Source organism: Chamaea fasciata, unplaced genomic scaffold (genome assembly GCF_029207755.1).
Source record: "Chamaea fasciata isolate MVZ Bird 193981 ecotype frontalis unplaced genomic scaffold, bChaFas1.0.hap1 SCAF_7, whole genome shotgun sequence".
Taxonomy (NCBI): domain Eukaryota; kingdom Metazoa; phylum Chordata; class Aves; order Passeriformes; family Sylviidae; genus Chamaea; species Chamaea fasciata.
The window spans coordinates 30,223,773-30,240,294 of NW_027094092.1; the positions used below are offsets into that span (position 1 = coordinate 30,223,773).

A 16,522-nucleotide genomic window follows, 5' to 3' on the forward strand; every position below is an offset into this window, starting at 1 on the left:
AACTATTCATGCTGCATCGCTGAAATAAGTATTGCCATGAAAATGCTGCTGAAACCTGTTAAAGCAACTAGAAAAGCACCTTTGTGATGGCCATTAATTCACCTGTGCAAACCTGCATATCAGTGCCTGCGATACACAATATAGAAGTTATTAGAAAGCTCATAAAAGCTTGTACACTTATACTGAGTAAAAGAATGTGGACACAGACATTTAAATTATAGCACAGAAAAGGCAGCTATCAAAGGCCTAGTAAAAACACCCTTTGTTCACAGATGCATGAAATCTCATACAAAAGTGATATTTCTAATTTTAGCAGGCATGTTGTGCCTTCATTTTGCTTCTTGTCTGCATGCAAAATCACACCAATTAGAGCTAAGTTGAACAGTATGTTCTTGGCATAATGCCACACAATATCTGAAAGGAATAAATGGCTGGCCAGTAATGGGAATGAGTTTCATTACAAGAAGAAAAATGTAAGAATTATTTGCTGAAGCAGCCATAGGCATTTAAAATGAAGCAAGTCAGCAACTAGAGGACAATCTTGAGTACCTCTGTACTTTTTTTAGAAATTATTCTAAAAACACAGTTTGACTCTGTTTTGATTAATTGTAATTCAGAAAGATGTTCTGAATTATTTTAATGTCACCAAACTGCCCCTTGTGATGCCCATAGCTTTCTGACACAAAACTGAGGATTAGATTAAACTCACTTCTCAAATATGGGTATTTGCTAAGCTTAGGTAGTGAACCTGATTCTGTGAAGAACTTTGATTTCTCTGGGGCACAGCAATAAGACAGATCTTGTACTACAAAGTGATGGATTTTGTAAATACTGCCCTGGTAGCACTTCAGTGTGATATGAAAAGTCAGTGCTACCAAAACAATCAGTTAGGCTCTTGGACTAATCAAGAAAAATTTGCTGTTCTCAGGCTTAAGCTCATAAAATGTAGATTGCCTCTGCATTACAATTTTATTATCAATTAAACTTCTGTATCTTCTTAGTTTCAGAAGAATAATCATAACTGTGTTGTCTAAAAACTTGTGCCCTATGTGCCCACAGAGCTATACTCAGGTAACTGCATTTATTTGGAATAAAAGCCTAACTGGGGTGGGGCTTCATAGCAGATATTGATGATGGCACGTGAGAAATATGTTTCAGATGCCTTTGGTTTACGACACTTTGTAAAATGCTTTAGGACTGTCCATTTTTTTAAAATAGGAAAGAGGTTAAATGATCTATACAGTCATTGAGCAACACACCAGCGTGAAAGTCATGTATATTAAAGACAACTTTAATAATCCTCTCCCTTATGTTAGGAGAGAATAGATAGATCTGTGAGACTACAGCATACCTTGACTTAATCAAGAATAAAATCAGGACTGTACTGGGTATTTGTACAGAATAAGATTTAGCAGCTTTATTTATGAGGATGAATGCTATGAAATATGTTTCTTTTTAACTAAATAAGGTTAAATTAATTAGGCAATTAGCATTCCTAGAATTTTGCACATTTCACTTTCCTTGGGGAGAAACTGTGCTCCTGAAAGATAGTTTTCAGAAGCTCAGTGGTAATTCAAGACACAAAATCACAAAAAAACCCAAGCACAGCACAACAGTGCTTTTCTAACTGCAGTTTCAGACCTCCAGAACTAAATTTTTACAAGTTTCTGAAACTAGATGGATATTAACAAAAAAAACCCCAAACAAACCCAAAAAACAAACAAACCAACCCTGTAACTAATTGAGAAACTGTTTCTTAATTCATTGCATTCTTCAAAGTTAACTTCTTTTTTCAAACACATAAGTGTGCACACACATACACATGCCTACACAAAACAGTTCTATGTATTTGTCTGTATATCATGTAACACTACGGTGATCATCTAAGAACTTCTGGAAATGCACTTCCATCTTGAGATTTGTACCTGTAGACTAAGAAAATTGAATTTGCAGTATCACAGACACAGACATGTCCTTTAGGCTGTCTCTTATAGGCTCAATCTTGAAATTTCATACTATATACTTGGAAAGCTTACAGTGCTAAAATAAGTGAAAAATAAATTGAAAGATAAAATTTTGCACTACAGTGCAAAGGTATGAAGGAATTGCTGGTATAATTATGTGAACATCAAATCAAGAATCTGTCTCTGAACCTACTAATGTTACCATCAATCTAACACTTGTGTTTTGGGTGAGAGGGAAGAGGGTCAAAACTAAAGAGACTCAGTTCATTATTTTTGAAAGAATAAGAGTGCCAGGAATAACAATACATATGTCCTGGACTTAGAATCAAAATTTCTTTTATTCAAAGAAGAATAAAAATCCTACAGTACCGTAACTGTATCTAACATACCGAAATAAATATATGATGTAGTTATCTTTCAGGGAGGCAGATGCCAATCTTTCATACTTTATTCCAGGTGTTCAGGGTTGCATACATAGCATTTATTTGGACTACATGTACCCAAAACCTCAGCACATCACATTGCTCATTGTCTTAGAGAAGACATTTAACTGACAGCTACCCCAAAAGGCCCAACAGTTACACTCAGGCATTTATGCCTTAGTGCCTTCTGATCTGCACACCATTATGAAAGTTCAGGGTGTATTACGCAGGTTCCTTGTTGATACAGTATTGGTGCCATTCTGAATGCAGATTATGGAGCATTTTCTCAGAAATCCTGCTGCCAAGGCACAGGAGAACACTGAACTCTGCTTGGAGTCACTAAATGCACAGGTGTAATATTACATACAGTCTGCTAAATCAGTATGCCAATATGAAGACATCTTCAAGGCTTCTGGAAGCACAAAGAATTGGAAAAGAGCATGAAAACTTTGAGCTTCCAAGCCAGAAGACAGAATATGCCATTCAGAAACCATTTGTGCCTCGCCACTGTCTGTAGCACAGCAATGTCTTAAATGTTTTTGCCTTTCAAGGTTTATAGTTCCACAATTTCTTTGCTCACCGCTTTACTTTTGGACAATCTGGAAGAAACCCTGGAAGAGGTTTCTGCTTCCCTGCCTAGTTTAGGTTTACTTGTCAGCATATTTTCTGTCATGTTTTTGTTATGTGCTGAGAACATTCTCCAAGATAATGCCTAGGCTTGATGTAAGGAAGAGCAGAAGTTTAGGGAGGCCCCTAATAGACATTATGAACACAGTATTTCAGAAAGGAGGATAGTTTAGCTGAATAAACATGAGAGGTGCCTTGCTAATTCCTTTTAGGGCCAGAAAAGCACTTCACGTATCTCTACTCATTCATGAATATACAGTCACAAAGTCTGATATTTTGCTCGCTGTTTGAAGGGTTTGAAGTCAACCTCACCGTATATATCAAAACCAGTTACTCTTTACTTACAAAATCTTGATAGATCAAACATTAGAAGGAAGTAATTTCAGAAAATGATCACAAGGTGGTAGAATAGAAAAGAAATTGTATTTATGAGGAGGAAAATTCTGGAATGACTAGTATGCTAACTAGAAGCTGGAAAAAGAGACTGAGATGAACTGTTAAAGATATAGGCGTGGAAAAAAGTGACCTGGAATCAATATTCACTTTGCTTTGATCATTAATCTCAGATTGGAAAGAGCTTAGTGAGAATCCTCCACAGTAAGACAACAGAAGAAACCAACCACAGTACAGCTTAGAGCTACTTGGCATCTACAGAAGTCCACTGAGGCACATTCAGGTTGAGTATAATACATTTGCTGCATATAATACAAACAGGAAGAAAATTAATTCATGTATTTTATTAGCGTTCCATTACGGACTCCTTCAGGGAGCACCACTGAGTTCAACTGACATTCAAAGTAACTTTGAAAGATTTCCCCTATTACTGGTATTTCCTAATCCAGTTTCTCCTGGAGAAAGCACTGTTTCAGACACCTTACAACATTCATAAAAGATCAAGAAGGCTGCCAGATAGGGAAATAATCACCCTCATGCTCACAAAGAGTCCAACTTAATATACCTCTGTAATTGATGATTTCTGTTCCAAGCACTGGGGTCATCTCCAGAACTGTGATGAAGGCCTTGTCCATAGATGTCAATGGGAATGGAGACATGCGATGTCTTCTTGCTACCTTGGTAATGTCAACAGCACTGTGACCTGCAACAAGAAAGCACAAGTTCATGTGTGTTACAGTGAGCAGATTCGTGTAGTGATATTCATTTAAACCATTTTACTGAAACTAATCTGGCGCTTTGGAGCAAAATAAATTAGCTAGTTATCACTATTGAGCTTTCATGTCTGACACTGGGAAGACACTGTATTCAAATAGAATGAGGGGAGTGTATATCCTTATCTACAATGAAGAACACACTAAAATTCTCGATGAGCATGAAAAGATTGGTTAATCTGAAACAGAAGCCCTTCCAGGTGGTGCAGTATTCTACACTGAGGATGACAATCTGAGACTAATTCAGTGCTATGAACTCAGGACAATTCACTCCATTCTGTTCTGCACAATCACATCTCGACGTGCTTTGTGCCGTGCACAGATAAAGCATAACAATGGACACTGCGCCAGTGAGCCTACAACCCAAGAGTGAGATGGGAGTCAAAAGGTTTGAAAGCAAGATAGAGAGAGCACAGTGAAATCCCTGGGCAGTCAAGCCAGCAGACTGTATCTCCAGAGAGTGGGCATCCTACCCATTGTCAAGATTCTGTTGTCACCATAGCAAAGTCTTGTTTAAATGTATGATTGGAGTGAAGGCAGTAGGATAACTTAAGGAAAGCTTACTTTTCCCAATTACTTCTACCAGTAATTTCACTGCTACTTAAAACTCACTGCTAGCTACTTCAGAAACTCACATTTCACCTCTTTAAACCTAAAAAAGTGATAGAATTCACAGGTTTTGAATTCTTTGAATGATCCCCAGAGAACAACCTTCAGATTCGCAAGTCTGTCCCTAATGCACGTCATTTGCTTAAGTCAAAGGTTCTGTCAAAATCTCCTGAGAAATACATTCTCCAACACAGACTTTTTGAAAATAGATAAAATTTCCTAATCTCTGACATCCTTTTTTCCAACACCAGAAGTAACACCCATTATTTCTGCAAGAACAGCCAAGAAAATAGAGCCCCTTTAGGTTTAACACTAGCATGAATAACCTTAATGAAGAAAGGAAAAAAGATGCTGGTGTAACTACTAACCTTTCTCTCTCCCATTTCTTCCTACAAACAAAAACTAACACTTCTATTAGAGATATCACAGATTTAAACAGACCCAGAGATAAACAAACAATTTTTTAAAATTGTAAAATTACTAAACGGTACTTTAATTACAAGCAAATGATATTAAAGTCCTTAGACTTTACCAAGTTATCTTTCACTAATGTGAAATGTCAGATAGCTCTAAAAATAACTACTTACATTAAGCTGTATTTTGTACGACAAAATAATCCTCTAGCTTTGAAGCAGCTAATTCAATTGGTTGCATAAGGCAGAAAATTCTTGACAGCCTGCTCTTTTACCACCAAAACAACTTCCTAGTCCTGTCATTATACATATATATATATATACACACACACATATGGTGGATCAAATTTTAGACTAGAAAAGATTCCCAAAACACAAAGAAAAAGAACAGTGCAAATAAAACTAGACATCATTTGGGTCAAATGTGAATTCTTAACCTTTGCATTTTTTGGTTTGGTTCTATGTAATCCAACATTCAAATTCATGTTCAAGTATGAAAATAAAAATAATGTATATTCAGGAGTTTCCATTTTCATTGCCTTTGAGTGTTAATTCTTGCCCATACACCTGCACACACATGATCATTCACAACAAAACAACACAAGCCTCCATGTCATTAGAAAAACAACTTGGAAGAATAAATTAAAAGGTGACTCTCCATTAATATATAAACACTATGGACTATTTACAGTTTTACCTTTGGACTGTATTTCACTGTCTTAAGTTACTAAATTTCTGCTGCAAACCCACTTAGTCGCATCTCTGATCTCACTATCACTTGCTGTCTTCCGAGCAGTCTTAGATTCTCAATAGAGCTATGAAGTTTCTGGCACTTACTTGCTCTGAGGATGTTCTCCTTGCTGCTGCACCTAGACTGGACCTGCAGAGAGAGCAAAGAGTCTATGAGCTACAGAAGTTAACAAGAATGCAAAATACAGAGATAAAATGGGCAAGCTCCTGGGATCTAAGACAGAGGCTATACATACTTTCAGCAACATTCTTACATATTTGGCATGAGATAAGTATATTTAAGCAGAAGGGTAGTAGCTGATGGTCAGAATCTGATACAAACAATTTGATTCCACACCCCCTCCCATAAGAAACAAGATGGCCTAAGGACAGCAAGAAAGAAAAATCAAAGAACAAGGACATTAAGAAAGAAAAATCAAAGAACAGTGCTTAAAATTATGTGTTAAGCGTCAGTTTTCAAGAGAAAATCCACATTTCCTTATGCAGCTGTAATTACAGTAGCTCTGAATCTACATCCTGTTTGATAATTAGACAGAATACTACCAAAAGTAGATGACCTGATTTAAAATTCTGTTGCTGATATTCTCAGGTATTGAGAGTTTAAAATATTTAATTTCAATTACATTGATTCTGAAGGTGTTTAATAGGAATTATTCACAGTTGTATAAGCAATACACAATGGTATAACTGGCTCCTGGACGGAGCTGATAAATTTACTCTGCTCTTCCTATCTGGTTAAAAGAAATGCTATGTTCGCTATGAATTTTGTAGTGGAATTCTACTTTAAAAAGTAACTGTGTGAGAATTACATGGTTTCTCAACAAGCCGCCTTCCTTGAGGCTTAGCTACCACTGTGCTATTCCAGATAGATTAGTCTGACTACAGGGAAATTGGACAATTTATATTGGTCTAGTATTCTAGTAACACTGAATATTTACAATTCTGTTTACCATGCAGATTTAAAAAAGAATTGGTTTTCTTTAAAGAGTATCAGCCCTGTAAACTCAACAGTTTAAATTTTATCTATAGGGAAACACCACTTCTTGTTAATTCTTCTCAGGTTTGGAAAGATAGCACCATTATAATAACCCTGAAGTCACAAGTTTTCAGATGGACTACTGTCAGGCCAGATGACTGAACTGGCAGCACTTGAATAAAAAGCACTTTGTGTGGACAAAATCCCAGCTAAAGTAAACTTCACAGGAAGACAAACCTTTGAGATAGTAAGAACTGAATCCTTCTCTTTTTCACTTTATTGACAAAGGAATTTTAAATTTCAATGAGAATACTAATAAAGTAAAAGTGTGCACACATAGTGAAAGAAGTGGAATAGCACAGGTGATGCTGAGGGTGTAACTGCCCAGCAGAACATCTGTCTGCTGCAAAAGCAAAGGAGTGAATCCAGATTATCTTTCAGACCTCACTCTGGACCTGCAGTCACAGAAAAAAATGCCTAAAAAGTGAATATGTATGATCTAACAACTGATGAAGAATGACAAATCCCCAAACCCTCAAAAGCTGTCTTCAGAAAGGAACAACCATTTAAGGCTGAAACAAACCGTGCCCCAGCTTCTAAACCTCTTTCTTCTGTTCCACAGCAGCTTGCCCCAAATAGATAGTCACATAAAAAAAATTGGATTCTACAGCGCAACACAATCTACTTATTGTAATGGAATAACTTATGGAAAGTAATGTTGCAACTTAGAGTGGGTTATGGTGTTCTTCCCTGAAAAAAACTTTGTTTAACAAAAACAAACAGAAAACCCCCAGACCCTCCCCCCTTCCCACCAAAAATACTAGACAAGAAAACTGCAAACAAAATATTAATGATGCCCAAGTTTGGCCCAGAGTTGTTTTACCAGATTTCAAAGGCATAAAATAAACTCTCTTTGGAAGAAGTAAATATTTACCTATAATTTACTGAAGGACAATTCTGGACCAAAAAGGTGGTATAATGGCGGGAAAGAAAACACAAAAGAAAGAGAAGCACAGTTTGTGAGGGAGAGAGAAGCAGGATGGATGTGGCAAGGCAGAAGATGGTGTATGCTAAAGGAGACATGGGCCTATGTGTGTAAGACTACTGTTTAAAATGGAAGAGGCTCTCTTATTTCTCACTGAAAAACATGAAAAGAGAAAATGAGGAATGGACCTGCTGCAAAATAACCAAGCGATTCAGCAACTGTGGAATGAAATTCAGTGAGATAACACAGTCCTAAAGAAAAAGGCAAAAAACCAAAAATACAAAACACAAACATTTGAAACAATCTACTAAAACGAACTAAGTAAAATACGTGATCCAAAGGACACAGATAAAAGCTACTAGAGAAGGAGGAAAAATGTTAGCAGACAAAGACAGTGCTAAAGAAGTAAAATGGAAGTCAAGAGAGAGTCTTTCAACAAAGTGGAGGAACAGAAGGAGCCCAAACCCATAGCGCAAAGCAATGTTTGCGAATGGAAAACAGCTCCTTTGAGCAGTAATAGTTACTCTCGAGTTGTAGCCTCTATTCCTCCTCAGTTCATCTTTAAGCCCTTCCAACCTATAGTGGAGCTAGTGTATGGACAAAAACAAGAGATTTATAATGAACAGAGTAGCTGAGATTTGCAGATCAAATCTTCTAATATAAAAAACGTGCTGACAAAGTTTTGCTCTTAAAATGTCCAAATGACAATGGTAACAAAAGACAGCTGGCTTCACATACAGCCTCTTACAGGTCATTTTTTTAATTCTGTGCACACAGAGGACTTCATATTTACTTTTTGATCTCTTACACCCAGCCTAAAGTTTCCATGTTATCACTCACCTGATGGGCAACATATGCAGTATGAGAAATAATTTGCTTCCCACAAATTTTAAAAGCAGCTGTGGAAGAGGAATCCATGATAATAAAATAAAAGGCTTGATCAGCTAGACTTGATCGTTTCCCAACCTATGCTCACAGCTGCAGAATACAAACCATGTTTTAACATAACTGACATCAAAATTAGTTATTACATAATACTTCTGTTTAATATGAATTGCACATTCTTATCCTAAATTTTATTTTTAATCAAAACTCCAGTAAAATGATTTTGAATAAAACCCACCAGTTTCCTAACACAAACAGTTTTGGCAGCAGTGGAGCTTTTTATAAATGGGTTCACTTGCTTTAAGTGCCTTTTAAAATATTCATTATTAGTATGTTTTATTACTTCGTTTTTGTGACATTTACAAAAAAATCTGTTTTCTTTCCACAGCTATTGTTAACTGAGGAATCCATGCTACATTGCATGTAGTACCATGACTGACTGGGGAGAGTTATTATTTGGAGAATTTACTATAATTCTTCTCATTCACAGGTAGTTAGAGAAATAACAACCTATGGCTGTCTTTTCTTTCACAGGGAAAGTATAGATTTATTGTTTGTCCATTCTACAGCCTCTTGGCTCACCTATCTTGGCAGAAGATACACTGGGCTACCAGCCAGTACCATTCCCCTGCACAGTTCAGACAGAATGTAACCAAACCCAAAGCATTCAGTTCACATTACTCTGTATTTTAAGCAAACTGGATTTTATGTTCTTGAAAATGTAACTTCATCATGCGGGAATGCAGAGTAAGCTTTCTCCCATAGGCTGAAGTAGTAAATAGAATGTGAAATAAAGTACTCAAAAATAAAAAAGGGAATGGTAAAAATAAAGAGTCTTGCAGGAACTTCTGTCTGTCATGATTGGTCTGAAAAACAAAATCAGTGGCTGTACTAAATTGGATTAATTTAAGTTTACATAATATGCTTTGCTGCAAATAAAAATCAGTCTAAATTTTTTTTTCCAAGAAAAATAGAAAAAGACACAAAGGAAAGTTCATGCTTCAAGTGAAAAAATCGTGTGAAAAATAATGAAAAAAGAAAACTGAGAAACCCTTTAACACTCTACGATGACTGTTAGGAATTGTTAGAGAAATTACTTACCTTTTAAAAGTCATAACAAGATTAGCACAGAGTATTAAGTCAGCTCTTCATTATGGGAGGTACAATTAAAAGCCACTGGTTATAATAAAACAAATTGCTAGACAAAGATGAATAGTTTCTAGCCCAATATGAAAAGCTAACTCTTACGGGAGTACATTTTAACTCAATATTACAACATGAAGAACAATTCAGAACAACGACATCAAAACATGAGTTACCACCAACAGAAAGAGCCCGTTTCTCAGGAGCACAGAGCCTGCAGGAGGCTAACCCATAATCTTTAGCACTTATGGGAAAGCACATTGCTCCACTCTGAGGAAAGCATGCAGAATGTGGAACCACCAGCAGAAACCCAAACATACGCAGACACAGGACCAAGGTACAGCAGAGGGAATGAGTTTGCCAAGCTGTAATGAAGGAAGCGGGATAAGCAAAGCACAGCAGCTGTTAACAATTTCAGAACTGTATTCTCACTCTCCTGAACACCAGGCAGGCCTGTTGATGAGGTATTGCACCCACTGCACTTACTGCTGGTGAAAAAGTGCACCACTCAAGCAGCCTTTCCCTAAAACTTCAGCAGCTTTATGAAGACAATGTATCTGCCATGATGTGGGAAAGGATGCTGCTGCTGCTTTTGTTCTGCATGTGATTTATTAGTAATTTCATGACCCAAGTTCTCTATACACTGTGCACGTGCCATTTGAACGGTCTCCGAAACATCTGCCTGCTTTAAACAAATTTCAAATCACGTGTGATCTGATTTATAACTGTAGGGGTTTGTACAGCGTCTTCTGCCTAAAATACCTTCTATCCTCTAAGAGTGCAACACACATTATTCAGTGTCTCTAAATAAACCGGTAAAAGAAAACTAAACCATGAATAACAATGCCTCAAGCTGCTCTGATAATACTTAGAAAAACTGATTTTGGCATGTTATTCTAAGCAATATCCATAAGGTTAAACTAGGAGCAAATAAAAAAATGCAATGAAATACATAGTTGATTTCATTAAAAAAACTGTGTTAAATCTATCCTGAAGAACAGAGAGAATAGTTTTGATTTAATTAATATGGATTAGAAAAGTAAAGTTGTTAAAAAAACATTCACAACAATGGCTTGGGTTCGAAGGGACCTTTAAGATTTTCTAGTTCAAAAAAAAAAAAAAAGTGCATCTGGAATTGTGTACTTCACAAAATATTCAATAAAGGATGTGAGTATTAAAAAATCCTATTAACAACATGCAATCTTCCAATTTCAGGAACCAATTCTTATTCAAACAACACTTTTACACTGAGCTGGAACACACAAGGTCTTAAGAGAATGTTTTATGGCCATCTGAATTAGGACTAAAGTCAGTTCAAAACAACAGAATAACTTTTTCTTATTATACTGAGACCACTTCTAAAATGGAAAGGAAAATGAGCACAAGGAATTTGATAGCAGCAGACATTATTCATTAACAGAATTTTAAAAAAAAGCACTACTGATGGCAGGATTCAGTTCACCAAACTTTAAATATGAATAACAAATAATGTGGTATTCCACACAAGAAATCACTCATTTGGAGTCAGTGTGAAGAAATAAACAGAAAATTATTTGAAGCCAAAATAATTTTAGAAGCAGATTTTTACAACTTCTTAAGTGTTATGCTTGGTAGACTGGACACTGAACACAAGTCCATTTTAAATATTGAATATGTCACTGTCTTCATCCATGAATTACTGGGCTCTCTTTTCAGAGTTCTTTTCTAATCACCTACACTTTACATACAGATTTGTTGAATTTTGATAATTGTTTCCCAGTAGACTATCAACACACATATGGGATTCTGTGGTCAGATTATGGTTCATCCTAAATACTATTCAAATAGGACAGTGGAAGTGGATTAATGAATCCACCATAGAAACTTAAGGGCTGAAGTAGTTCTTTTTACAGGAGCAGTATTAAAAAAAAAAAAAAAAGTATTAACCAATATTTCAAACAATATGGAATGAAAAGGCAAAGGGCAGTTTTCTTAGATTAGTCACCTCTCAACAGAAATTGACATTGTCCTGGAGAGCTAAAATCAACACATTTATTTATCCTAGAAGAGGATTCAAAGAAATCTTACATGCCAACTAAAATTGCAAGCTCAGCACCTCACAATGAGAAAACAGGAAGAACTGTGATATACACAGCAAAAAAAGGAGACAAAACAGCAAACCACAGTAAGCTAACAGGAAAGCCAACTGGCTACTACAAACTGGCAGTATAGGCTTCATAATTGAGAGTTAAAAGAAGCAAAGAGGGATTCCTTCTCTTCGGAGTAGTTTTAATGAAATGTTTACCTTTGTATAAAAAAAAAGAACTGCATTTTGTGCTCTTAGGAGGGAGGACAGCATACCGATAATGCTGCATGAGTAACACTGGAAAGAAGGCATGTTTCAGTGATATTTTAGGGGCGGTTCAGAGCTTATTCAAGGTCATAGTGCTTTTTGTTCAGAGAAGCTGCATTAATTCTAATATCCAAATATGAAGAGATCAGATATCTTGTATAAGCTAAAGCCCATATTAAATCAAGTAATAAACAATATTACTAACTTTGCACACAAACACCAACAAGTATTTCTAACCCATGCTATCAAAATTCAAGTGGGATTTTTAAGACACAAAAGATCTCTAGAAACACTGCACTTGAAAAAGTAAAACGTTCTACTACTTGTGTTACTAACTGCGAACAAGATCTTTTATTTGTTTGAATGAAAATCTTGAACATTCTCCAAATGCCCTGGAAATAGTCTCCAGTTTGAGAAGCAGGTATTGTAAACAAAGGCAGAGGGAATAAGCTGTATTTCCTAAGTGGTACAAGGGCAAAAACTTCCTGTTATCCTTGTTTGCCACAGAAATGGTATTTACTTGCCTATTTTCATATAATTTCACACCCTGACAATTCAACTGACAAACCACTTAGCCTTACAAGTATGCATTAAATGTCTGAGTTATATCCTGTCTAACCAGCATTAGGACTTTTTGAACTCCTTGTCCCAGATTAATCAACTTTTTAAGCTGTTTTCAGTCAGATACATGAGTGATGTATAGAAATTCTTGTCTTCAAGCACACCATAAATTATTCTTTAACCCTTACAAATATGGTTGACATTTTAAAAAACTTCATTTCTATTACAAGTATTTTGCTTTTCAATGAAACTTCAATTATTTTCACATTTTTATTTCTTTACCCAGCAACAGCCAATTTCAATGCTGCATTAAAACAGTGAAATATCTACACTACTGCAAAAAAAAAAAAGAATTAATTTTATTGAATTTCATTACCCTAAAAATAAAATTTTGAAATAATTTTTTTTATTCAAATGTAGCCAAGTAAAATTGGCAAGTTTAAGTGAAACAACATTTAGGACAGAAAAATGTTATGTGGACAACTCATTTTTCTTTTGAAATGAAGGCATCATAACTTCATCATAATTATTTTCAGTAGGGTTTCTGCATAAGACAAGATAAAGCTACTTCATTTTATCTCCCTGCTCAAAGACTATTTTCATGTTTTACTTACCAAACATTATTCAAACTCTGCAAAATGGGTAATTATTTAATTCTTTATAGATTTCTCCGTTTGGCCTGGTTCTACTTAAAAAAACCTTGTAATACATACAAAGGAATTTAATTTTGCAAAATCTTTGTGAAGCAGAGGGATGACTTGATTTTAGAAATGGGAAACAGACCCAGAGACATCTAGACTGAATTTAACCTGACATGCCTACAGTCAAATTGCAGAGATTAGATCCTCAGTTGCCATTTTTTTCAACTGCATTTGGAATTCCAAGTATAGAATCACAGAATAGTTTGCATTGGAAAGGACCTTAAAGGGAATCCAGTTCCAATCCCCTGCCATGGGCAGGGACACCTTCCAGTAGACCAGGTTGCCCAGAGCCTCATCCTGCTTTGAACACTTCTAGGGATGGGGCAACTTTTCTGGACAACTTGTTCCAATGCCTCACTACCCTTAACATCTAATGTGAACCTGCCCTCTTTCAGCTTAGAGCCATTTTGCCTCGTCCTGTCACTACATGCCCTTGTAAAAAGTCACTTTTCAGCTCTCTGGCAGCCTCCTTCAGGTACTGGAAGGCTGCAAAAAGATCTTTCTGGAGCCTTCTGTTCTCCAGGCTGAACAGCCCCTACTCTTTTGGCCTGGCCTGTCTTCACAGCAGAGGTGCTCCAGCCATGGAATCATCTCATGGCCCTTCTCTGGACTCACTCCAGCAGGTCCTTGTCCTTCCTGTGCTGGCACCCAGAGCTGGATGCAGCACTGCAGGTGCTCAGGGGTCTCAGCAGAGCAGAGCAGAGGGGCAGAATCCCCTCCCCGGCCCTGCTGCCCACGCTGCTTTGGATGCAGCCCAGGACACGTTTGGCTCTCTGGGCTGGGAGTGCACACTGCCAGCTGTGGCATGATGTTAGAATCACACAATATGTGTCTCAAGAAGGACACACAGAAAATGAGTACTCCTGAAAGTGGTGCAAGAAGTTTTTCCAGCAAGAAAAATTAAGTCAGCTCTAATATGGAGACAGAATGTGCAACAGAGGCTTCCTTGGCATCCATTCATGCCTTCCTGCTACAGAACCATGCTTGCTGTTCTAGAAGCAGCAGAGATGGAGTTGCCACTCACCACACCTGCTACTGCTGGGAAACATGACTCAGTTCTCTTAATATCTAGTTGTGGTCAATATCTGAATAAATGTTAGTAAGGAATTGGCAGAGGCATGTTTGGAAATTTTAGCATTACTGCTTCTGCTCCTACCTGCTTCTAGGCCTATGGCCTCCATCCCTTTGATCCAAGGTCTGTGGAGTTAAAAAGCATCTCTCCACTGAAGTTTGAATGGGTCTGACTCAAACTTATAGGCTAACAAAGCTTACAATTCCCATTTCATGCTTACAATCTGATCTTCCTGGAAGCCGACCACACAGGTAACATTCCTTGTATTTCTATGTTAAAGGAACATGAACACATGTAAACAGGAACAAACCAATCAAAACTCATGAGCTCTGTTCTGTAATTTTGTTGCTTCAAAAGCCACCAATCCAGTGAGCAGTGAACCTTCAGGCCCAAAGAGTCAGCAAAAGCCACCACCCTATTTCTTTTATTTTTTTAAAGCATTTTTGAAGTTGAATTTCACCTTTTTCTTGTTGGCGTTTACCAGAAATTTTGGTTGGAGATTTTTATAGTTATCATTCTAAAGTGAGTGGTTGGACTACATTTTTAAACTATATGAGCAGGAACAAAACATGTTTCCCCATGTAGTATGATCATAATTTCTGCACTAGAACAACTCAAAGAAGTTGATTTTAGTTAAGCTTAATATTTTTTATTTGAGCTAGGAAAATTAAACTTGAAGGGCTTCAAGTACCAGAGCCAAAACTAGTAAACACAGGTAACAATAATCTTATATCTGGTGTGTATTATATTCTATCACGTATATAATATTCAGTCAAAACCTCAGACTTGAACACTTTAAAATATAAAAATAAATAAAGCTCTTTAAAGTTTAAGATTCAAACTAAGGAGCAACAACTGTAAGAAAAATAAATCTTCACTTCATCTGAGTAGTAAATATTAGACAGTGAACTTACTGTATGAAGAGCTAGATTTCTGCTTTTAAGCTGAGACACACAGACTATATTCCTGTGAGGAGAATCCTTAAAGTGAAATCAGAATGGTCATGGATGAACAATGTGAAGATTTCAGAGTGTTCACAGGTTACAGAAAGGAGAGGCTGGAACTGAACAAATGTTGCACTAAAAACTACTGTTAAACCCAAATTAGAAATTATTTTTGAAAGTAACCAGAAATGGAAATGAAGAAAGAAGATTTGCATTTCAGATTTTGCTTTGAGCCTCAAAGGTTCAACAGGATAAGATTCCTTTAGTGCTGTCCTGAATTTGGTAGTCTGGATTGCAAGGTTCGGCACAAGAGCAATCACCAAGCTCTCCACAGCAGTTGTGCACCTGAGAACACATTACTAATTTGGCTGGGCTTGTAGCAGCATTGAATTTTGGAAACTCAGAGATGAGAAAGGGAAATAGAAAATACTGTGAAAAAGGGCATTCATTCTGCCCCCCAGTTCTTAAAAAAAACCCCTTTATGGCAATAATGCTTAGCAAAAAAAGTTGTTTCCACGTTAAAAGCAGCATTTGAAAAATGAGAAAAACAGGAAGGTAACTTAGGGAGCACTCATGGGAACCCAGTGACATTTGAGCTGTACATTACTGATACTGACACTGCTGTGAATATTCAACTTGATTGCCACGTATTTAAACAGACTGCCCACTAGAGAAACATGTAAATTAAATCACATACATGGCATTTTACATCAGTGATTACTCCAAAAGCTTTAACAGCAGCAGAACTTTACTTTGATTCATTGCTATTTCAGACTTCAGACTGATTTTTTTATAGATTGTATTACTAAATCTGACTCTTCACAGATTGCTTTGGGAGCTGGAGCTAGATAATAGTTGCACGAAGTGTTATTACTAGTGTAACACAATGCAAAATACTGTCTGGCTTCTCAAACAAGCTGATTTAAGTAGGAAGAAAATAAATTTTGAACACTGTACGCTGGTGAGCAGCCT

The 16,522-nt window shown here is 36.7% G+C and overlaps 1 protein-coding gene across 16 annotated transcripts in view; it reads right to left on the reverse strand.

Annotated features, from left to right (window-relative positions):
- The window catches only part of GPHN (gephyrin), a 274,965-nt gene that overhangs the window by 43,752 nt on the left and 214,691 nt on the right, over positions 1-16,522 (reverse strand). For all 16 annotated transcript variants that reach the window (XM_066188296.1, XM_066188294.1, XM_066188292.1 and 13 more), the window contains 2 exons: positions 6,039-6,081; positions 3,972-4,109 (listed from right to left, as the gene is read on the reverse strand). In XM_066188296.1, the coding sequence (XP_066044393.1) occupies positions 3,972-4,109; positions 6,039-6,081 (181 nt within the window). The remainder of the gene's footprint in view (positions 1-3,971; positions 4,110-6,038; positions 6,082-16,522) is intronic.